General features: G+C 42.4%; 1 protein-coding gene across 9 annotated transcripts in view; it reads right to left on the minus strand.

Annotated features, from left to right (window-relative positions):
* Nucleotides 1-1,897: 1,897 nt before the first annotated feature.
* The window catches only part of camk2d2 (calcium/calmodulin-dependent protein kinase (CaM kinase) II delta 2), a 44,240-nt gene continuing 21,434 nt past the window's right edge, over nt 1,898-24,703 (minus strand). Inside the window, exons 4-22 of one of the 9 annotated variants that reach the window (XM_080759366.1) lie at nt 23,285-23,339; nt 21,847-21,912; nt 21,123-21,195; nt 18,465-18,567; nt 18,173-18,256; nt 17,802-17,896; nt 17,450-17,572; nt 17,222-17,305; nt 16,639-16,681; nt 14,341-14,384; nt 11,875-11,931; nt 10,079-10,123; nt 9,459-9,507; nt 8,908-9,006; nt 8,139-8,159; nt 7,648-7,723; nt 6,964-7,058; nt 4,127-4,355; nt 1,898-3,627 (exon numbers count right to left, since the gene is read on the minus strand). In XM_080759366.1, coding sequence (XP_080615492.1) covers nt 3,624-3,627; nt 4,127-4,355; nt 6,964-7,058; nt 7,648-7,723; nt 8,139-8,159; nt 8,908-9,006; nt 9,459-9,507; nt 10,079-10,123; nt 11,875-11,931; nt 14,341-14,384; nt 16,639-16,681; nt 17,222-17,305; nt 17,450-17,572; nt 17,802-17,896; nt 18,173-18,256; nt 18,465-18,567; nt 21,123-21,195; nt 21,847-21,912; nt 23,285-23,339 — 1,445 coding nt within the window. In that variant the 3' untranslated portion in view covers nt 1,898-3,623. Of the gene's footprint in view, nt 3,628-4,126; nt 4,356-6,963; nt 7,059-7,647; nt 7,724-8,138; nt 8,160-8,907; nt 9,007-9,458; nt 9,508-10,078; nt 10,124-11,874; nt 11,932-14,340; nt 14,385-16,629; nt 16,682-17,221; nt 17,306-17,449; nt 17,573-17,801; nt 17,897-18,172; nt 18,257-18,464; nt 18,568-21,122; nt 21,196-21,846; nt 21,913-23,284; nt 23,340-24,703 lie in introns of all 9 variants that reach the window. The other 8 variants (XM_080759361.1, XM_080759360.1, XM_080759359.1 and 5 more) reach the window with 8 other exon arrangements.

Here is a 24,703-nt window from a genome sequence, read left to right on the forward strand (position 1 = left end):
ATGTAAGATCACAGACGGCTATATAGGGAAACCCCAAACCCCCCAAAATGGGCCAAAGTGTTCAGTTCTTCTGATACCCCCAAGATAAAACCTTAATGAAATTCATATTACAAAATTCCTGTAGCCAATCTGATTGAGACACAGACATTTGAGAAAATAATGAAATTATTAGCCCTACATTTGAGGGAAATCTATTCTATTCCCACAATCCACAAATTGAATGCCATGCATGCTGTGAATATATTAGGCTAATTTGATTAAATCAGGTGAGAATTTACAGGATAAACTAGGATAGTGGGGGTAAAAAATATATAAAGAAATATGAAAATCATGCTTTTCAACATAGTATGTTGTTTTTCATGGCTTTTCCTAAACTGAATATTTCAACGCTTGATTTAACCACTTTATAAAGTTTGAGATCTACAATTCAATTTGGCGTGCTTCGAATAGTGGAGGCCCTGCATGGGGGAAGTGGTAAAAAGAAAGAAAGAAAAACCATGATAGAAATCATGCTTTTATCAATGAATGATGATGCATGAAAATGTTTGAGAACCGCTGTGAATGAAGGCAGAGTTAACTTGGTTATACCAATTATATCAGGCAGCCGCATATACATTTTAACCTAGATTTTGAGAATCCTCACTTCTCAAAATCTATTCTAGCCTGTAGGGCCCCCCCTAACTACAGGTATAGCTGTGAGCTGTCATTCTAATCTGGATTTCACACACACACACACACACACACACACACACACACACACACACACACACACACACACACACACACACACACACACACACACACACACACACACACACACACACACATTTTAGGTGGAGCCGTGCATATCCACGAATAACCGTGCATATCCACGGCCAATCAGCCAATCAGCCTCATGGTGGCGCTACAACAGGCCAGGTTGCGTCTCACACACACACACACACACACACACACACACACACACACACACACACACACACACACACACACACACACACACACACACACACTTTTACGTTTAAAAAAAAACATTGACGGTATTCTGGAAACAGTTCTGTTAAACATGTTCTATCAACATCCTTGTATGTACCTGTAATGTATAGTTCTAGGCCACCTGCTGGTGTAGTTTGGCGTTGCTGGTCATGACCAGCAGAATATAGCTTCCTTAGCCTGACTGGGTGACCAGCTGACCATCTGACAAACCAGCAAGACCAGCCTAACCAGTTTGACCAGCCTGCATGGTAAACCAGCCTAAATCCAGTTTTTTCAGCAGGGCTATCTCCTGCTATATTATTACTTGCTATCTGTGTAGGCCTACACTGTACCGCATCTCTTTTTGTTCCAGAATACCATCTAGGTTCCATTCCATTCATCTGGGCTTCTCTTCCCTAGATTTCTGACTGCATGACTTTAGGCTATTCTGCCATATTTAGGAATATTTGTGTGGGTGGAAAAATAGCTATCATTCTACCCAGCTGTATGACAAAATTAATACCAGATATGTAGTGATGGGTCGATTTTGCAGTGCCTAAGTATAAGTAAGCCTTGCCGAGCCATGTGCATAGGGCAGGTGCATATCTCCTGTTTCTGTAGCATGAGAGAGCTTGATGTAGCCTAAAAGTACAGCCCCTGGCCTGGCCATGACGCTGTATGTCACAGGAACTTACTCCAATTCAACCCTTGATGTTTATTTAAAATGTTCTATATACATTTTCTTGTTCCAGTAATGTAACTGCATTTTGTCCTGTTATTTGTAACAGGTCGAGTGCCAAGCAAGGAGCCGGCACTGGGTCCCATTTTTATAGTATTTATAATATGTTGCTTACAATTAATCTAGCGTAACATCTTATTAACAGATCATAAACATAATATCATCACATTCACACCTTTAGAACGATTGATTTATTTCTTAAACATGTTTACCCATCTATTGCCGTGCTGGCAACAATTTATACACACCATGTAACAAGTGGTGCATTGCATTGACATCATACGTTTTGTCAAAATAAGAAAAAATAAAGAAAAAAAAAACATTTCTTTATCATAGTGTCCCCTATAAATGCAGAGGGAAACCAAATGAAAGGAGAGAACAGCAACGATGAAGGAAACACTGGCATTGTTCTGTAGTGGAGAAGATCACAGACTTGTATAACGCCAATCCTCCAGGAAGACATCTCCACACATCATTATTACTCTGTTTCAATCACCTCACTTCTCCACTCTCCTCTCTCTTCACTTTCCATTACATCTGGTCTGATTGCAAAGGTTTTCTACCAAAGGCAGGTTCCAGACCTGTTGGCCATACCACCAGACTGACACCTAATGCTTCATTTATATTCTGTCGTACAATGGTGTTGAGCGCCAAAAATAGCAGATTGTTTATTTTTGGTGCACTACAAAGTCGAACGACAAAGTATAAATCATGAATGAAGGTACAGGCTAACCTTCTTTCTGCAATCTGCACATGCCTTTGCTGCATTTCTTCTCTGTATTACTGGCAAAAAAAGAAACATTAATAATGAGAAGAATAAAATGGAAATCCTACATACAGCCATAAGATACAAATACAAAACATTATGAAAATGAACCTTTTTTTCTTTTCATTGTCTTTTTACAAAATGTAAAGGGGTGCTTTGACAACCAGGAGCTGATTGTTCCTCTTCTTATATATGAAGTCTTTATATTTATGCTGGATATTTACCATAATTCTGTTATTGTTCTTAAGACAGTTCCATGATACTGGAGGACACTGGAAACATTGGAGACGAGACCGATGCACAACAATAACAAATGCAACAAACAAGTCAGTGATTCACAAATCAAACATAAGGTATTATAGTTTCATATGGTCTTACTCACAATAATCCCCCCATGCACTACACAATAGTCTTGATTTTTCATATATTACATATATGCTACATTCTCTTATTTCTTATTTCAATGATATAAAGGCAAACATATCTCAAAATGGAAGCTGATCTTGCTTTTTCTTTACAATTAAATTAGTATCATGTTGAAATCTGACGATTCAAACAATATGACTTAGTTCATAACAAACATAAATGTAGCTCATAAACTGAATTTACGTAAACTCTTATTTCCTCTGATACTGTAGCAAGAATAGCAATTTCAATGTTTGTGTTGGCTTTTCTTTTTTTGTAATCAACAATCACAATGTATATATACATCACCAGAACTAAAGCAAGCTCAATTTTAACATTTTGATCTTTCAAATGTTTCATATTGCACACACATTAAATACACATAAAAATACAGAACTAATTTTCAGGAGAGGTTACAGTAGTAGATTTTAAACATCTCTATATTTAAAATGCATACCAAAAACAGCTTTAAAAAACAGAAGAAAAAGAAAAGAAATGTTATCAATATGCTCGTTTGATAATGTCCAAATATGGAGTGCTGCCACCCAGTGGTGGTTCGAATGATGTCCATTAATAAAATGTCATAATAACAGTAGAATGTATTAATACTTTTGTCCTGCGTGATGTCCTTGCAGAAGGGTCTGGCGCTGGGGTCAAAGAACAGTCTGGAGTTGGCTAGTTGACTGCTCTTCTTAAGAGATCTGTTGATGGGATTCTTTCCAAAGGAATCTTCATATTTCATTAACTGCAAAGAACGGAAAATATGTAAATGAAAACACACTGCAGTGTCATACAGTGGACATATGAATCATTTCTGAAAGAAATAAAGATCAAATGAGTAAGACATTATGAGTAGTTCACTTTAATATGACCGTTGGCAAGAATTGAATAGGCTCTAGTCTATGCCATTCCCTACTTCCTTCACAGGTGTTACCGATGCGATGATATACCGTCACAAAGTGTCCTTGAGTGGGTTCCAAATGACCCTGTACAGGTATGTAACTCAGAGTGTGCAAATAGAAGCAAATGGACCCATTAAGGTCCATTTTTACACTCTCAGAGTTATGGGGTCCTTGAAATTAAAATAGTTTGAGAACCACTGTACACTAAATGGAACAGAGCCTAAATGAGTATAATCGGTAACACCTAGGTAGGGAAGATAAGTTATTTCCATGTGCATAGAGCCTATTCAGTGAGGTAAATAATCGTATCTAAAGTTATGCCATGGTGTACGTGTCTCTTACTGGGAGGGGACGCTGGGCGAGCCAGAACGATGGAAGTGTATGTTCTGCCACTTGCCATCACGGCGGTGCCAGACCCGGGTCTCCTCGGACTGCATGGTACGAGGCATGCCACTGCCGTCCATGTACTGGGTCAACCTGATGTAAGCAATGCATGCCGCGTTCTCCCCAATCAAATGCACATGAGGGTTCAACAAGATGGTGTGCACAGGCTTGTTCCCTTTAGACAGGGCTGGAGGGAGAACAAAGAGGGGGGGGGGGGGGGGGTTCCAGGTGATGTAGGTTAGTGTAATCAGGAAAGACATGCCCATCTCAAAACCAAATCGGAACGGATTTCAAATCTGCATGAGTAGTGACGTTTGAGCAACTAGGCTATTCCTTCCACTGCTGCTATTCCCGAGAGTAGTATGTCATCAAAAAGAATGATTTTCATCATAAAACCCTAACCCTAACCCTAACCCATCCCCCCCACCCCCCTATTCGGAGTACTCCAAATCGAATGGTGTATAGGTCTTTAGAAAGTGGTTAAATTAATTTTGGGGGGTAGCAACCAAAACCAATCATTGCTGCTATTCCCGAGAGGCTACGCCACGCCAAAATGAAATGGCCCTAGTCTTGAAGCCATTTTCGACAATTGTCGAAAACCATGAAAAACGACATACTATATAGTATGTCATCGAACTTATAACACACCATTACACATGCCATATCACTTTCTCTTGGAACAAACAATACAATACCTACAATCTTGTTCAAAAACAATGACCAGGCCGTAGTTACCAGTACATTAAGCAGGGGCTGCATGTGGCCCACGGGCCGCCGGTTGAGTAGCCCTGCTCTAAACTAAACGTCTCTAGTTGTGCAGATTTTAAATCCTCTCAATTGGGCTGACAGTGTGGTTAAATATTGATATATAGAAAAGGTCATTACATAGTTTTTCAATACTCTAAAAACACTGGTTTTCAACCAGTAGTCCGGTCCTTGAGGAGGTTCCATGTGGCCCCCAGCTAAATGATGGAGAGTAACCAAATGGACTCTTATAGATCTTTAACTCTTGGGAGAGTCTAAAATGAAACAAATTTGTGAGTTAAATGATTGCTGATGAGTTACTGTAGTGGTATTACCTAGTCATTCTATATCTCAGTGTTGGATAGTGGACAACAGTAGGTTGCCAACCGATTCAGGTTTCTGGGACATATCTGGTTTATCTGTGCTATTCTTAGCCAGACAGACAGAGGACATTCTGCCATTTATAGCAGTTGTCGTTCATTTCACTTGCTTTCACTCCACACAATTAGAACCATACCCTTGGAGTTTATCAGTAAACAACCTGTATAATGTACTAGTGTTGATTTTGACAGCAAATTTTGATTTAGTTTTAGTCGTGGTCTTTTGAATACATTTTGATTTAGTTTTAGTGACATTTTAGTCAACTGAAATGTTTTAGTGTTATTCTAGTTTTAGTCGACTAAGTACGTATCACAAGATTTTAGTTGACTAAATCTACAGTTGATTTAGTCGACTAATTGGCAGGCCTTGATGACTGATACACACTGTACACTTGGTTGCATGCATAGTTTTAGTCGACAAAATCAACACTATAATGTACAGCATAACAACAGTTATGCTTGAACAGTACCCTCTGTACATGCAGGTGCTGGAAAATGCACACTATACCCATTAAAGGACGACTTCACCCCCTATTTCAACCTATCTTCATATAATTCACCCCTTGTTAAGTCCCGCCCATGGTTGTGCCCCTCTTCGCACCCATTGGTTGCTGTTTCATGGTTGTACAAAAATCCTTTCTCTCCATCCACTACCATTGAAATATGGTATATCTTTCAGTTGTATTGATATTCTGTGCGTTCAATTCTTATTTTAAACTTGGTGTCAGTAAAAGAGAACATCACAGGTGCAGCATGGTGACTGGCATACGGTATGTTTGTTTTTCGTTTTTTCCAAAAATGATGTTTTAGCAAATTCAACATTAACAAGGCAGAACAAGGCTGGTTAGTCAGTCAGGGACCAGTCAGAAGGCTGACAAAATGGTGAATTGGTCCTCATTAAGGCCTATTCATAGTTGAGTTTTCGGTGAAGAGTGACCAGGTGGTCACCTCCGGGCAGTGCTGTTCTGTGTCCTCCGTGACGAATGTGTGTGCGTGTGTGTGTGTGTAATGAACGGGGAGAGCTACTCGCATTGTGCTGGCTGTACTGCGAGCCCACTGTCCCCGCCTCCCCAAGACCCCGTTCCTCTATCCGCACGCACACGCATACACGCACACACACACACAAAATCTAAACATATATATTTTTTTATTCTTGTTTAAAAAATAAATAATAAGGTAAATAAATAGTAAATCAAATAAACTGCCTAATGATGATTTCACAGCAACAACTGGCCAATCACAGAGGCTCCCTAGAACGCTGGTGGTACATAATAACGTGTCACTGGTAGTCAGGTTTCTGAGGTGTCCATAGCCCTACATACAAATACTAAATCCATTTTATCACGAGCATTAGTGAGGACCAACTATACAGTATAAAGGTAGGTTGAAACCAGCCTAGCGTCCTATTCTCGGGGGCACAAATAGCAGAACTACGCACTCACAATGTGTCGCATTGCTTGTATTATTATTGCTATTACACCAACAACATTTGATGTAGAGGCAAAAAAGGAGCGAACCAAGAATAGACCCCTGGGGGACTTTATGTTGTTAAATCATTTATACTCAATGCACGTAATGAGTGCCAAGAAGATGATTGAAATAATGTATAATAAAGTTAAAAAGAAAAAGTTCAGTAAACCTATAAAAGGTTGTGGTCACAAAATAACTCACCGTTCTCAAAGTAGAAGCGGTGGAAGTCATGACCTTCCACCAGGTTACCGAGGGCCTCTGGCTCAAAGGAAGTCAACCCAGGATCACAGATCTTCCTTTAAGAGCAACAATAAAGAAAGAAATCCAAGATATATTTGAATATTTCAGACGGGTTACACGGGTATCCAACTGTAAGCACGATCATAGAGTCATTGGTGGACCTTGCCTTTCCAGCATATATGGGTGCAGACTACTGCTTACTGCAGTCATATACCAAACAATGATAGTTTCTACGCTCTCAAGAGTTAAATATCTAATAAGGGTCGATTTGGCTACCAACTCTCCATTATTTAGCTGCATGGGGACCACCTAGAACCCCCTCAAGGACCACTGGTGGTCCCTGCACCACTAGTTGAAAACCACTGCTTTACAGGATTGTCTATATTGCTGGTCATGGGTTCCTGGCCATAGATATAAAAAAAATAGATGCCTCATTGGCCGTTGCAGTTCGTTGGAGCGATGTGTCTCCAACGAAGGTGGAAGTGATGCGGAAGGCAATCTCGGGAAAGCTTGCCGCCATGTTGCCTGCAAGAGAGACACATTCCCCAGAGCCGAAGGAGGCATCTACCGGTTTATGTCTATGTTCCTGTCCTGACACCCAATGAAGCTCTGCTCATGCTCAGAAAGGAAGGCAGAAGTACTCACGCATATGACTCAAAGTCTCCATTGTTGATGGACTCAATCAGCTGCTCTGTGACTTTGATAATTTCCTGTTTACGAGCTACAACAGACAATCACAGAACAGCATCAACATCATGCATTAGATATCACACATTGAGGCCAGAATGGCCAAATAATATAGGCTACTGTTTTTCAGGCAAATGTAAGTCATGAGTGCATGTATAAAGTAAATAGATTTTGAGCCAGTTTCAAACGGGGTGCTATTCTACAAGTAGCAGTATATTGTTATTAGAAATGGAAGGCACATAAACATGTTTTTAAAATGTCTTCTTAATTGGAAATAGCACAAAGATAGAAATCTGTGTCTCCCATGACTAATAGCCATACAAGGCAAGGGAAGTAGGATGATGCTAATTATTTCACCCAACAGAGCACCTAAAGACCAAAACAAACCAATGCTCAGATGCAGTTGCGTTCTACAGATGCGGTTTTAACTAAGAGATGTTGACGGTTACCTTTATTGTTATTGGTGCAGGCTGGGGGATAGCGAAAGAAATGACTTATTTGTCCAGAAAAAAATACATGTTAAGTAATTATCCATACCTCCATTACAACCAGGGAAAAAATATATATAGCCAAGAGAAAATTAGGGCCTTCAAATGTAGCCTAACTAACATTTATGTTAGTATCTGCTCATGCATGCTTATGATGTGTTACACATGAATAAGTTGTGGGTGGGGGTGTTTTCTAATCTGGACTGTATGAATCAGTGTTGAGGTTATTCAGTACAGAATGCTAATAGAAGACAGTCAAGACAGAGGGATTAATCTATATCTTGTCTTCAAACCAAATTATACTCTAAAAAGACAGCAGAACCTCAGGGGTCAAAATCAGAGGTTTGAGTTAATTAAACCCACAGGAAAGGAATATGAATATGATGGTATCCAGTGCAATGGGAATAATATTCCCCAATGTGCAAAAAAAAGATGGTGATTCAGTCACTTGGAAATGGAATTGTACCTCTTACAATGTCACAGAGACGGCAGAGGCTAATCTTAAAATGAGCCACATTTAAAGATATTCTAGGTGTCTCGTGTGGTCATGTATAGGGTCATGGAAGGACAAAGAAAACTGGGGAAACCATGTGATATCATCATCACACCAATGGCAAAGGGCTCAAAGGACAGTTTGACAAGGGGAACATCAGTCTCACGAGTGACCGAGAACAGGGTGCGGGGGGGAGCGGTCAGGGCAGGGTCTCTCTCCCACTCAGGATGGACTTACTCTGGACTGAGGACGTGGGACTCTGCAGTGGCTCAGACATCTGTGAGGAACGGCCTTTCGAGCTCAACATACCGCTCACTAAGCTACCCAGACGAAAGGCTGGAGGAGGTTGTGTAGGTGGATGAGTGTCAGGAGTGGGCGGGTGAAGTATAAGGAATTGTGCGAGTGTGTTCATGTGAGTTGGAAAAGGTAGGCAACGGAGCATGAATTAAAAGGATATTGCCAATGAAAAACGGGGATGAAGAAAGTATTTTAGAAACAGAAACAAGAATGAAAGGTTGTGTCATACTAGGGTGAAATCAATCCATGTTATCAGTTATCGGTATAACCGATTCTAGTGTCAAAGGGTGAAAGTCAGACGAAGGGGAGAACGCAGTGGATTATATTTACAGTTACTCAAAATAAATAATCAAGAGTTGGGTTAGGTTAGTTAAGATATATTCGTGCCTTTTGGAAAAGGTGAATGCTTATAGATTTTTATAAACATACTTGCGGCGTGAGTGCGAACTATAAGAAAAAAAGCAGAAACCGAGTGCAGACAAGGAGCCTACCTTTTACGTCTTCATCCTCTATGGTGGTATTAGCACTGTCAACGGACTCCTGCATGAAGACATTAAAGGATGTTATATGCAGGTGTGTGAATGTATACACGTGATGACAGAACACATACAGTACAGCATTTATGTACACTGAATTAAAGGTAGGACATGAAGAATAAAATGGAACAAAAATGCATGTATAAAGCTGTGTGTATTACACTTAAAACATGTGCAACTTTGAAATATTATACTGTAAAATACTATTATTACAAACATTCACAATCTGTAAAAACAAAAAAACATTTACTGTTCTTATATTGGGCTGTAATAAAGGGCTATAATATTGGGTTCGCGCCAATTTGAAAATTAACATTTTCATCATTCAGGACTCATAATCCGTTACTCTGAATGTCCGACTGATTTTAACATGCATGTTGTAGTCTTTAGGTAATGTAAGACAAATGTGAGAATGTGACAATTAGATGAAATGCTAAGTAAATGGTTTAAACAGTTTTTTCCAAATACTATGATACTTTATGTAGGCAACATTATTAAAGCAAGTGAAAAAATAGATGCACTGCTGCATATACCGTAGGCAGCCTGAAAACTGTGTGTATTATTAATATAAATACCTTGTTCCCATCTATTGGATTATGGATCACAGTAGTCTGTGGTTCCTAGAGAAAGAAGTACAACACATGGAACACAAAGTGGAAAGACATGACTTAATTTATGAACAGCAGAAAATGTTAAGTATAAAGTGTACATATAATGAGTAGTGTACTGTATTGTAAAACATACTGTGCGTGTGCGTGCATGTGTAGTCTGTGCAAGCGTGTGCGTGTGTGATATTCATCATGGAGTCTGGAAGTAAAGTAATAGACTATTGGTAGAGGGCGCTAAGTCCACAGGTTCATGTACTTTTTATTTGCATTGTAATCCCCATAGGGGATTAATGTTACTGCTACTGAATTAGTAAAATTTTCGCTAGAAAAGTCAAATATGACTGACTGACAGTCGTAAACGAAAACGATACAGAGACACCTCCTCGACAATATCGCAGAGACAGCTTGTTTATTTTTGGACCACAATTCTTATATGAGACGATTCTAAGATGACCCCATGTTATTCTCCAAAGAGAAAAACCTCCATGAACCAGGGGGTGAGCAAGTGACGTCAGGACTTCGACGCTCTATTCCTGGACAAAATAACAAGGCTCTCATATTAATTCTTTCATTCTTTCTCTATTTTCCCTTGTGAGTCTGCTTTTCATCCAGGCTGATGCTGACAGAATGTCTCACAGTCTCTGTTTCCACTGTTCTTCCTCAGATGTCTGTGTCTCTGGACAGTCAGAGCTTAAGTGGAATCGATTCTGATGACAGCTTAAACTTCTAATCACTCACCAAGATTACAGTAGATTATAACATCTGCCTGCGTGCGTGCATGCATGCGTGTGTGTGTGTGTGTGTGTGTGTGTGTGTGTGTGTGTGTGTGTGTGTGTGTGTGTGTGTGTGTGTGTGTGTGTGTGTGTGTGTGTGTGTGTGTGTGTGTGTGTGTGCATGTGTGCGTGCGTGCGTGTGTGTGTGTGTGTGTGTGTGTGTGCATGTGTGTGTGTGTGCATGTTCATGCGTAATCAACATGGAAACAAATGAGAGCACAGAAAGCCTTTGACATCATGCAGATCAAAAGTCACATGACTTTGCAGGCAAGTCGACAGCAAACACCAGCCGTAATGCAACAAGTGACAGTCTTGCACACTGACATAACAAGCCTAAGGAGCCATTGTTAAACTCCTGCCATGCACAGCCATGCCTTTATTCATGCCATAACAACACAAAAGGCAGAGTAACTATTCGTCATGAACTACAATGTAATCGTGTAAAAAGGTAGAAAAGGTGACGTGCATGTCACGATGACACTGCAATCTGAGATAGGCACACATAGCAAAGGAATGAGTTGAGGAAGGGAGATGGAACCGTTCTGTTGAAAAAGAGACGGGATGGTTGGTGGGTCCGAGGTATACAGGTTGCCCCTAATTAGCTGTTCACGTGTCTATAGGGTATGTATGTGTACACATTATGTGTTTTGGTTAGCTGACGCAGCAATAGGCTGGAGCTGGGCCATGCTGCACTGTGGCAAACAGCCTGTACACAACACTATAATTCATTCAGGGAGAGCCGTCTAACCTTGGGTTACATAGACGAGAGTATATGTGGCACGTACTCGTCATCACGTACAGCTGGCTCACACATCCATCCGTGTGCATCTTCTCAAAAGAAGCTTATTGCCGTTTTGATCAGGTTCTTAAGACTGAGATGCTGTGAGACACACCCCTGCTGAGCGGGTAGGGTGAACCTGTACCTCCTCCATGGTGTAGATGGGGGGGGGGGGGGTGGAGGGGGGTGGAGGTGAGGTTGTGTATGTATACCAGTGCGGGGGCAGCTGTGTCTTTAGGACTGGTCACTGTGTTGGCTTTGTTGTTGACCTGCAGGGGGCAGTGTAGAGGGCACATGAACACAAACACACGCACACACACACACACACACACACACACACACACAACGCACCTCATACAGCCCCAGCTAAGTATCTTTCAAAATCAATCAATGACTCTAAAGGTGTGAGCTGTGTGGAGCTGTGAGGGCCGTGGAAGAGGTTGGCAATCATTGGAATACGGAATCAAATTCTGGGGCAGTATATATAAACTAATTTGATTTGTATCGCCATGGAACTGATGCACAAGTGTGATATTGATTCTGTAGCCTACATAGAGGTCCAATCTGAAATTAACTCTCACATACTGTACATATCACATACAGACACACATAGTCTAGTATACACAGACGTCTGCACAACAAAGTCTACAGTATATATTGTGCAGAAATATTCCACGCACACACATTCATGGACACACAGAGCCACTCCTATACCTACAGTGTTGGATTCAGTAATACATGGGTGTTCAATGTTCATTGAGGATTAAGTGCTGATGTTTTTCATCATAGGAAAGATAGAGATGAAGAAACACACTTAAACAAAAAAAAAAACATCATCAAAAGAGGATGAATTATTCTCTAAAGACTACTAACAGTCAGCGTGGAGTCTGATTTTAAAACTATGGAGAAGATGATGACCATAGACTTTTTTCACGGCAGCCATATTGACAAGATAATGACATCATAATGACATCTATAAATGCGCCAAGTCTCTGTGTGTATACAGTATATGTACGTGTGTACTGTACGTACGTCTGTAATCCACGTAAGTCGAGAACGGTTCGCCCTACCGACTTCAAATTCCACACACGTTCCACACCCCCACAGGGAGTGCAGTGCCCGGTGTTGAGTCCGTCGGAATGCCGGTTGTCCAGAACCAGCACAAAGGCCTCCTCTGCCCGGGCTCTGGACCTGATCACCCCTATATCTCCATATATGGAGCTGAGCCTGTTCTGACATCACAATGCTTATTCTGACATCTGCATAGACTCCATATTTGGGCATGCCTGACAAATAACTCCATATATGGGTATAAAAGGGACACAGACATAACAACTTGCATCGTCCCAAGTAGGCCAGTGCCCAATGGGCACCGCTCTAGTCATACCAATTAACCATATATATGCCCCATGTACTTCCTCATATGACAAACTAGCTAAAATAGCAAATCTCTACGCTCACAACATGCTGCATCGTGACACGATGTGAGCTTGCAAACGACTATATTATTTTTAAGACACTGCAGAGCCTTTCCAGTGAGCATGCACAAGAGCAGCACCCTACTCTGTTTGAGCAGAATGAGCCTTATTTAGTATCATCATTACCACTGGTGAAGGAAGTAACATTTCACAACCATTTATGTCAATTTGACAGCTGTGAAAAACGTCTGTGTATGTGTAGATACTGCATTGGCCGTTGCAGTATATTGTGTCAATGCGGCTACCATATTGGCAATTTGGCAGGGTCAAGCCATATTGGCAGGGGCTAATGCTCCTAAACTGTGGAATGCACTGCCAGTGCACATTAGGGTAGCCCCATCCGTCCCCATTTTCAAGTCTCGTCTAAAAACTCACCTTTATACAGAGTATTTTTTAACTACTTAATTAGCCAATTTGTACATGTATGTATGTTTGATTTTGTTTTGTTTGCCATTATAATTTTGTTACTGTCTGTTTCTTCTTGTTTTAATCCTGTTCTGTGCAGCACTTTGGAACTATGTTTTGAAAAGCGCTATACAAATAAAGTTCATATCATATCATATCATAATGCACGACGTATGCTCCATATGTCTACTGAAGCAGCCAACATGATGGGGGGGGGAAATAAACATTTTAGTCTCAGGTACTTAACAACTACGTTATATTTCTTGCAGTGGAGGTACAGCAAGTTGCCCCGGCAGTCAAAGTCGTACGATTTGTCACACACATTACCGCAGTGAAATTTGTTCTCTGCATTTGACCCATCTCTTGGAGCGGTGAGCTACAGCCGTGCCGCAATCATTTGAGATTTGACCATTTGATTTGACCCCCCAATCCAACCCATTGATGCCGAGTGCCAAGCAGGGAGGCATTGGGTCCCATTTTTACAGTCTTTGGTATGACCTGGGCTGGGGATCGAACCCCCGACCTCCCAGTTTCATGGCGGACACTCTAACCACAAGGCCACTGTCTAGTATGGTGGCAACATTGACGTAGTCCTACAATCCAGTGACCAATAATACCTATAATAATCTACCTATATTATGTCTACGGTGGAAAAGGCCTATTTCCCACTGCTAGCACTGTCCCTGAATGAGGATGTCATGGCTGCACGATGCCCATTCATCAAACACTGAACGTCGCATCCAATTTGTGCAAAAGACAAGAGAAGGTTTTCACACCGTGTGAAGGTCCACTCACCTTGACGCCTTCTGCTGTCTTCTTGTTGAGCAAACTCTTGGCTGCTGTAGATGATAATAAAGAACAGGTATGTCATCGTCAGAGTTCACATTAGATACATACGTGTAAACCTAAGGTCACTCTACCATGCAATCAGCATACAAGCCTCGTCTTTCTACTGTACGTCAAGAGACAATGCAAATGCAACAATCTCTCTGTGCAGGACATTCAAGGCTCCGCATCATAATCCGAGTTGCCACAGGGAGGGTGGTTGGTTGTGTGTGCTTTCAGTAAGTCAGTGGTTCTCAACCTTTTCAGGCCGCGACCCCCACGCGACCCCACCCTGATTAGCGCTTGGAATGTATGGAGTTGAGAAATAAAAAATTCGGTTCCACAGATCTACAAGCCTCACTTGCATTTCCGTGTATTTTCACAATTCTTTGCCTCTTTCTTATATTATTTGACAATTTGGCCCACCCCACAGATGGAGAACCACTGCAGTAAGTGATGACAAGGGTGTTTGAGGTGCACTGCAAATAGGTTCTATTGCGAGTGCAACAACAGCTGCAGGCTAATTCAGCCAACAAACTCTCACTGTGTGATTATGTCTTCAGTTTACTGACCTGTGCAGCACATCTGCACACATACACATGCACCTACTAGCACGCACGGTTTCTCTCTATGCCTTCCTGTCCTCTGCCCAATGTCACCCTTCTGTCTCTCTTTCTCCATCTTTTACCCATTCTGTATTTAACCCATTCTGACCTGAGATCAGATTCTAAAAATGTCTTCTACATCCTGACAGTTTTCATGTCTTCTGTCAGTCGCTCTTCTATTTTTCAAAAATAGCAGACCTACAAGCTCATAGCACGCCACTCGGTGGCGCGCTATGAGCTTGTAGATCTGCTATTATATCTGCTATTATATTGCTATTATTGCTATTATACTGCTATTATATTATATTGCTATAATCATTCGACTAAACAGTAGCACATTGCATTAGCATGCGTTTCATTCAAAACATAGGTATCCTTTTATTGCAAGCATTAATAGTCTATGTTGTAGACATAACACAGACTTTTCTGAGTTCAAAACAGCTAATTCATGCATCGTCATGTATTAGAGGGAAAGTGCAGCCAGACATCCGGCTGGGTACAATCCCACCCTCGTCTGTCATTCAAGAAATCTTACCTCAAATGGTTACCACATTCCAAACAAAAGAAGGAAAGACAATTGGAAAAAACAAAAGAAGAAAAAAAAACAAAAAGGAAACAAAATGATGAATAAAATGTTTTATATTTATAAGTCAAAACAAACATACTTGAAGTAACCCCAACAGATGACTAGAGCTCATGAAAGGTGAAAGTAGAAAGCACATATTCTAAAGGGGATATGTATACATGCAAAAAGTGTGAGCAAAGGAGAGAAAGGGAAAGGAATGTTTTTGAATTTGTACCTAATGTCAAGGTGAGATGTCGAGAAACTGAGACCTATGTGTGTGTGTGTGTGTGTGTGTGTGTGTGTGTGTGTGTGTGTGTGTGTGTGTGTGTGTGTGTGTGTGTGTGTGTGTTTGTCCGCGGATAATCTCACAAACTGCACTCCATTTAAATGTGCACACTGCCAGTAGGACAAGTAAGTACCTCTCTGCATTTTCTTTTTCACATGAAAAATCTAACTTTAAATATCGGGCTGAAAACTTGCCCAAATAATAAGTCATGCATCATAGATGACTGACATCATGCAGTCCGTGATCCACATGCCATTATTAGATCCGGTCTTGTTTACGTTAGGCCCTGTTTATCAAGTGCTTAGTATAACTGTGACAAAGTGGCAGTTATGTAAGCTGTCAAAACCATGCTACTATTTGAAAACAGGGAACTTGATATATTTTCATATTTTCCACTGAAGAAAATGGTCGCAAACTTATGCAAATCTGTTCTCTCGGCTATTACTTTACTGCACAAAAAGTTTGTGGGTCTTGGGCCTAAACTATAAACGGCATGAACATGAATAATTATGTTTAATATAAGCACTTTGGTCAACCATTGTTCGTTGTGATACATGCTATATAAATAAAGTTTGAGTTGAGTTGAGTTAGGTTATGAATATGCAGAAGCGTGATATTTTTCTCAATTTAAAAACTATATTAGTATAGTTTTATCATGCATGTACGTATGTATTATAGCCTAAATGATGGGAAGCAATGATTTAATAAGGTCTAGAAAAACAACACCCTTACGTCAATAGAAAGAGACGACACCAGTGAAGATGCCTTTAAGAATCAATGCTCAACGCAAAGTGTAGACGTACCTGACATACCTGAAAAGTTTCGTGTGACCAACAGAGTGGTCAGAATGGCTCCCTGCAGTGACAAACGAAAGGATAGAGAAGGAAAGAAGGAAGAGCGGGAGGAAGGAAGGAATGGAGGGCAGAAAGAAACAGAGGTGTAAGTAACAGTAAAATGCTAGGCAGAAATCAGAGACAAATCTGCCATTTAATGTAGTTTAATAGCAAGAAAAAGGGAAACGGAAGGAACTTGGATGTCGGTAACTATGTCTTAGATGAGGAAAAACCTTGAAGTCTATAGCAGTGGTTATCAATCCTGTGGGCCAGAATATTGCAAGCCACAATTTGTTTTCCACAATCGATTGGTTGATCATTAAAATAAAATTACGGTTTATAGATTTTCAAGTGGGCCCTGATCCAGAAAAGGTTGAGAACCACTGTTTTAGAGAATAACCTTGAAGTCTATATAGAGGGAGAGCTAACACAGAGAATGGAGAGAGAGAGAGAGAGAGAGAGAGAGAGCAATAGAAAGAGATGTTAAGGATGACGATGAAGAAATGGGTTACTTGGGCTAGAGTGAAGGTGAATTCAAAGGACACACTGCCAGTAGTTTCACCTTGAGTTTTCTTCTGGCGTTGAACTTCTTCAGACACTCTACAGTCTCCTGCCTGTGCATCATTGAGGCTACAGTGGACCGTTGCTGCGGAAGAAAAGAGAGCATTGTAGAACATTTTAGGAGTAGGAGGAGAGTCTTGAATAAAAATAAAATAAATACATAGTAGAAAAGAAATTAAAAGAAGATTTAGTGTGTGCGTGTCTGTGTGTGCGCGCATAAGCCACATACGCAGATCCAGGGGTGTTTGAGTGCCTCTGTGGAAGTAATGCGCTTGCTAGGATTGATGGTCAGCATCTTGTTGATCAGATCTTTGGCCTCAGGAGTGACGGTGTCCCACTCCGGGGACGGAAACTGTCAGGAACGACACATTACACATAAAATAGTCAATAAAGCCAAGACAACTTATCAGTGAAAAGAAAAGAAAATAGCATAGGGAGAAAACAAAAGACGACGAGAGAGACACTGACAAGAATGAATCCTTAGTGCGTGTGCGTGTGTGTGTGTGTGTGTGTGTGTGTGTGTGTGTGTGTGTGTGTGTGTGTGTGTGTGTGTGCGCGTGCGTGCGTGTGCGTCCTCTTACATCGTAGGCCCCAGCCTTGATTTGCTGGTAGAGGCGGTGTTGGTCCTCGTCCCAGAAGGGAGGGTATCCCACCAGCAGGATGTAAAGGATCACCCCTGGCAGGACAGTCACAGGTTAACGTCAAGCATCCCAACAGGACGGACCCACACACACACACACACACACACACACACACACACACACACACACACACACACACACATCTAATGTACAGTATGTCCCCCACAGACACAGTCACACGATGCATGTTCACACACGGCGAAACCCCCGAGGTGGAGAAGACCCAATCAGCCCACAAAGAGGCTGCAGTGTCGTCAGGCTTATATGCTACGAAGGGAACATGAGAACGTGAGAAAAGGTTCTTTATTTACCACAGGCCCACATGTCCACGGGTTTCCCATACGGGTCTTTCCTTAGAACTTCTGGAGACAGGTAGCCCGGAGTGCCAGCAAAACCTGGAGGACAATGTGGAATATGGTGGGAGGGAATGGGGAGTTCAATGACTGGGCAGTTCAGTTGACTGACTTTCTGATCGATTGATCGATGGATTGATTGATTGATCGATTGATTGATTGATCGATTGATTGATCGATTGATTCATCGATTGATTCATTGATTGATTCATTGATTGGCTGGTTGATTGATCAATGGATGGATACTCACCGAACCATGCCTGCTGGTCCCCCTGCACCTCGATAGCCAGCCCAAAGTCAGCCAACTTGACCGCCGCCCCCTTCAGCTTACTGGCCAATAGGAGGTTCTCAGGCTGGGGGGGGCGGAGTCAAACAGGTTAGAGGCGAGATCGTCGTACGCTCTGGGAATGGTTTGCCCACAGACACAGATCTAGGATCAGATTAGGCTCACCAAATCCTAAATCCAAAACCATTAGGGGTGAATATACTAAACTGCTCTTAAATCAGTAACCGGGGCAAGTCCCTTTCTGTCAGACAAATGGCAGGGCAGACAGACGGTAATGCTCACAGGACCGAGGGCTGTGGAACAAATCTCTAGCTGAGCACTTCCACACTGGAGCTGTGCACCTGGCTCCGTCCCGCTCACGAAGTCCGAATACGTGGATTGATGCCAGACACGTGGTGGTCTGTTCCACGCGTACAGCGATCCAATGTGTTCAGATCAGTGAGCGAGAACCGAGTGCACGCTGCAGGAGGAAGGCTAAAGAGGGGAGGGTGACATGTAACAGGAGAGTGAGTGTCAAAACAAGTGACTCAGCCACACACACAAATATTTCTGTAAAAACAAAACGGACAATTGACAACACTGACAAGACAGTTTAGCAGATTCCTAATCCTGAACGCACGCAAGCCCACAGCACACAGAGAGGAAAAGATACTGCACTGCATATAAGCCAGAAAGGTCTCTGCTAAACTAAGGCCATTGAGACACTGTGCCCGAATGAATAAAACATTTAGACACACCAATCTACTGCATATAAAAAAATCGAATAACCACGGCACACAGGCAGTAGATGACACCAGTGTATTTCTACAAAAGGATTTAATTTCTCCATGTAGTATTATTTAAAACCTTATCTGTTATCCCAACAGTATCTTTGAGCCAAAAAAATTAAAAAAGCCTGGGTACCGAGGCTATCCCAACAGAGATGGCACTTAAGATAGAATATAGAAAATCCAGTATGTAAACAGTAACAATAGTATATTAACAGTATTCGATCCAGAGTGCGTTTGAATCAATGGATTGAGGTGACAAGCGAACTCTCTCATTCTCTCTTGCTGTTTTTACTCCAATTACATTTGGGAAGTTTGCTATGGAATATTCATGAACTTGGAAAATGTTTCCAACTTAACATAAGTTTTACATAATTATGCAAATGGTATGTCTTTCCTGTGTTGCCGGCTTGTGCTGCTTACCCATGTCAAGTGTTCTACTCTCTCCCCAAACACACACATGCATGCACACGCACACACACATGCACGCGCGTCGCACACACACACACACACACACACACACACACACACACACACACACACACACACACACACACACACACACACACACACAGTATCCACAGTACACAACTACACACTCGTTCTTTCTCTCTTTCTTTTTCTCTCTCTCTCTCTCTCTCTCTCTATCTCTCTCGTGTTCTCTCTCTCTCTCTCTCTCTCTCTCTCTCTCTCTCTCCACCCTGGGTAATATTACAGGAACCTTATTCCTGGCAGTGACAGGAAGATAGGAATATTGAACCGAAAATATTTAATAACACAATAGTGCAGTACCTGCTGTAACAGTAGAACAGGCTCCAGGTGTCTCTTTTCTTGAGAAGGGTTTTAACTTTAAAGATTGTCTACGCCAAGGTCACAGCCCCCCGCCACACACTAGATACAATTACACTGTAAAAAATTACCTACGCTGTAAACATTCGATTTTTGTATCCTGTGAGAGAAACATTTGTTTCCTTCATCAACATAAACAAAAGGGTAAAGTTTCATAAAATATGAGAATAAGGGTTTTGGGGGTATGATGTAATTATTACACAGTGACCTGCTGCCTGCAACCTGTTTGTGGAAAACGTTTCTGTTTGGATGAATGGGCTGCCAATGGACGTTGCACCTTGTTAGCACCTTGCAATTATCTTATATGGTAAGATGACCGCGGTCTGCTTATGGTCCATATACTGTCTCCCCCTGGTCAGCCGGGGGGGTGCCTGATGGAGGGGAAAGGAACTGGTTGGAAATAACGTGTTCCTTCCGCATGCTATAAGTCCTGCCCGTGGAAACTCCCACCTGTCGAGTGATAAGAAGCGGCCTGCTCACTCATCCTCATGCACTGAAGGAAGCATGAGTTCAGTCCGGGGCTCTCCCCAGGTCGGCGGTAAGAGGGAGAGTGGTGCACAGGATTACAGCTTAGGCATTGGCACCGGGTGAAGAGTGGGGGAACGCACCGAGCTCCATATATGTCAGTGTCGTCCAGGGACGTGCAGAGAGTGTTAGAGGGGCACTTTTGAACTAGAATAGCGAAAATAGCTGATCTACAAGCTCACAACGCGTCGCAGCGTGACGCGTTGTGAGCTTGTAGATCGGGGCGCAAACCCAGCACTCTTTAGCTAGTGGAGATGCAGTGTACGACATGGATTTAGAAACAAATTTGTCCAATGCAAAATGCTGTGTTCAAGTTCAGGAGACTTCGGGAAAAAAGCAAGCATGGCAGGGAAAGGAGTGGCATTTGCATTTCTTTCACAATAGTAAATGCTGCATTTGTGGTCTGGAAAGGGCAGTTGTTTCACAGATGGATAAAAGGGCAGGGGCACGTCCCTGGTGTCGTTGATGCAACTATACAAACCTTTAGATCCCTGTGGACGATTCCATTAACGTGGCAGTGGTGCACGCTCTCCAGAATCTGTTGTATGCAGTGGCTATTGGAGGTGGATGGGTGGGGTGGGGTGGGGTGGGTTGGGGGTGCATGGGGGAGCAGAAACAGGAAGATGAACGGAGGGGAAGAGTTATGTTATACCGTACGTGACCTGTGCACTGTCCATAATCCTATGGCAGCCATTGTTTTTCTTGTCTCTAGAATGTTTACCACTGGTCACCATGTGGAGATATTATATCACTGACACAAGTTACTGTTACAGTAGCATGAAGGACCAGGATGGTCCTTAATCATTCTAAACTCTTCTCTAATGCGTCCTCCCTTTGCCCTCTCAGTTTCACTCTATTTTTATTTCTCTCCACCTCCATCAGACCCTCATTCCTCCTCTCTCTCTCTCTCTCTCTGCCCCCCCCTCTCTCTCTCTCCCTGCATCAATGCCCCTCTCCCCAGGGACCTCATATATGAACATAAAGCTGTTATCGTAAGGTATGTCTTGTATATGATTAATACTTCATACCACATATCATTAATCACCATTATATATAGCCATATGGGAGCTGAGACAGCGCTTTCACGCCTCTGATAGAACCATTATGTGAAATAAACACGCACATACGCAAAGACACACACACACACACACAGCAGCGTGCGTGCGCATGCGTGCGTGGGTGCGTGGGTGTTTGCGAGCGCATACCTGGCATCAGCCTCACTGTAGTACTCCCTGGCAACGATGTCTTCAAACAGCTCTCCTCCGGTGACCCTGAGACGGGGAGGGGAAGGGGAGACCATTGTTACTGATCCCACGGGGGCAAATTCGGTTCCAGCTTCACCCAGCTGATGACTGCTCAGACGATCGGGATGAGCGCCTCGGGGGAGGGGAGGGTAACTGGTAAATGTTGCATTTATATAACACCTTTATCCAAGGCGCCTTTATCCAAGGCGCTTTAGATTGTGTATCAATTCACCCATTCACACACACATTCATACACTGATGGCCGCGGAAACCATGCAAGGCACCAACCAGCACATCACGAGCAATTAGGGGTTCAGTCAGTGTCTTGCTCAAGGACACTAACTCTGGGCCCAGGTTCGAACTGGCAACCTTGCGGTTACTGTTCAACCACTCTACCCTTGAGCCACCGAGCGCCTCGGGGGAGGGGAGGGCGGAGGGGCAGTTAGTTGCTCAGGGACACGTAGGCGTACCGGTGGTGACCTGCTGACTTCCAGATGGCCTCTATACCAGGCTCCCAGAACGGCTGGCCCCAAAGCTGGAAGTGCAGGCCAGCGGGGCGAAATAAATGGACGTTCATGGAGGTATTTTGTGACGTAGGACGCAATAATTGGTTGGCTCGCGAGCGAGCCAACCAATTATATGGTACCAACAGAGGCAGACTTCCGGGTGCTTCAAATTCCACTAAGAAACTCCATTTACATATAACTCTCTATACCCACTTTCCCAAACACTGGGTAAAAAGTTAAAAAAGAAATCCCATTTTCATTTTCGACAATACAAAATAAATCTCCTGAAAGCTTATGCAAATGTAACTAAATGGACCCGTAAAACACTCTTTTACAGTGCATCCTAAAGACATCTTCACTTATCTTTCCTTATCATCTTCCCAGTGCCTTCAGTCACTCAAAGACTGTGTATACAAGTCCATACACATGGCACGAATACCTACTCCTAAATTATTAGTATAAATATTTGTATACCGGTATGCATGTCTGTAGTGCACGGACGCACACACATGCTTATACTATTACTACTACTACTACTAAGCATGTGTGTGTGTGCGTGTGCGTGCATACAGTACATGCAAGCGTGTGCGTGTGTGAGAGAGAGAGACAGTACATTTACTGTATGTGTACATGTGTTTGTGTGTGCATTCTTGATATGTAGAGTTTGGTGACTGTGTGTGAATGTGTTATGCGGTGTGTGGTCTGTGGGGACATAAACCTCTCCTGAGGGTCTTCTATAGGCGGGCCCTCAGGACATGGACTAAGGCAGCTCCTCCAATAGCCAACAGGATGGTGAATATAGGTCAGTCTGTTATAGACACGTGAGAACAATCCTGGCACCGTTAACCTCACATACACAGTAGTGTACAATTTGGCGTGTGTGGATTACTTACAGGTCAAACACCAGATAATGGAAGCCCTCTTCTGATATGCTGTCATGGAGTCGTACTGGGAAAGAAAACAACAAAAATGGGTTGAAAATGCAAACACAGAAGAGAAGAACGCAGAAGAACAGGAGGTAAAAAGAAACCCAAATGAAAGGGGAAAACATCCATCGCCACAGAGAGAAGGAATATTCATCATCACTAGCTCTGGTCCCTATAACGTTAGGAGTTCTCCTAGCTCTGGTCCCTATAACGTTAGGAGTTCTCCTAGCTCTGGTCCCTATAACGTTAGGAGTTCTCCTAGCTCTGGTCCGTATAACGTTAGGAGTTCTCCTAGCTCTGGTCCCTATAACGTTAGGAGTTCTCCTAGCTCTGGTCCCGATAACGTTAGGAGTTCTCCTAGCTCTGGTCCCTATAATGTTAGGAGTTCTCCTAGCTCTGGTCCCTATAACGTTAGGAGTTCTCCTAGCTCTGGTCCCTATAACGTTAGGAGTTCTCCTAGCTCTGGTCCCTATAACGTTAGGAGTTCTCCTTAACGCTATGGGACTTTCAATCCCTTGCAACCGCGCCACAGGGTGCGCACCCTCTCGTCTTTAGTAAAAATGGAAAATAAACTGTCGCTACCTTTCACTACCTGCTTTGCTTAGTGGGAACACTTTGAGCTCCCCGAACTCACGTCTAAATTACACCTTTTGGCCAAAATGTAAAATAATCCATCGCATTGAAGAACTGTATTACTTACTTCCCTGCGCCCTCTACAGATCCGTTCCATGGAATTTTGTGTTGGTCATTATATACTTCATCGTACGACAAATACCAAAAATAGCCCATCTACGACTACAAGCTATGCAATGCCCAAAATAGGGAAGTTGGGGTTAATTAGGTTAAAGAGTACACGCGCATGGCAAGGTTGTGTAGCAGCTGTTGTGCTCAGAGAAAGCCTGTGAGAATACAGTAACTGACCTCTATTATAAGAATTCTGTCAGGAATGTTTCCAAATTAGTTAACACGTCGCAGAGAGGCACTATAAACCACAACTTAAACCCTTTGAATCTGAGAGATTTGACACATTTCATTTGGCGTACCTTTGGCGCATTGAAATGCTTCTACCAAGTGATTTAGTATAATATAAGCCAGGGGAACTGATAGCCTACTGTATATCTGTCACTTGTAGTGGATTCATATTCAGCGGAGAGAAGAGTTACAGTGAGGTGTGCACTGTGCATCAAGTTGGTGATAATGCTATCATTAAAGATGGCAACCGATGACTTGAACGTACAGTAGATTATGGTAGACCTTCATAAAACAAATTTAAATGGGGATTTTTTTGTGGCTTTCGCCTTTATTTTATATTTTTTATAAAGGGACAGACAGTAGACTGACAGTGGGGAGAGAGATGGGGGGTGACATGCAGTAAAGGCCGTCGGG

The sequence above is a fragment of the Protomyctophum bolini genome, assembly GCF_963924005.1.
Source record: "Protomyctophum bolini genome assembly, chromosome: 3".
In the NCBI taxonomy this organism is placed as follows: Eukaryota; Metazoa; Chordata; class Actinopteri; order Myctophiformes; family Myctophidae; genus Protomyctophum; species Protomyctophum bolini.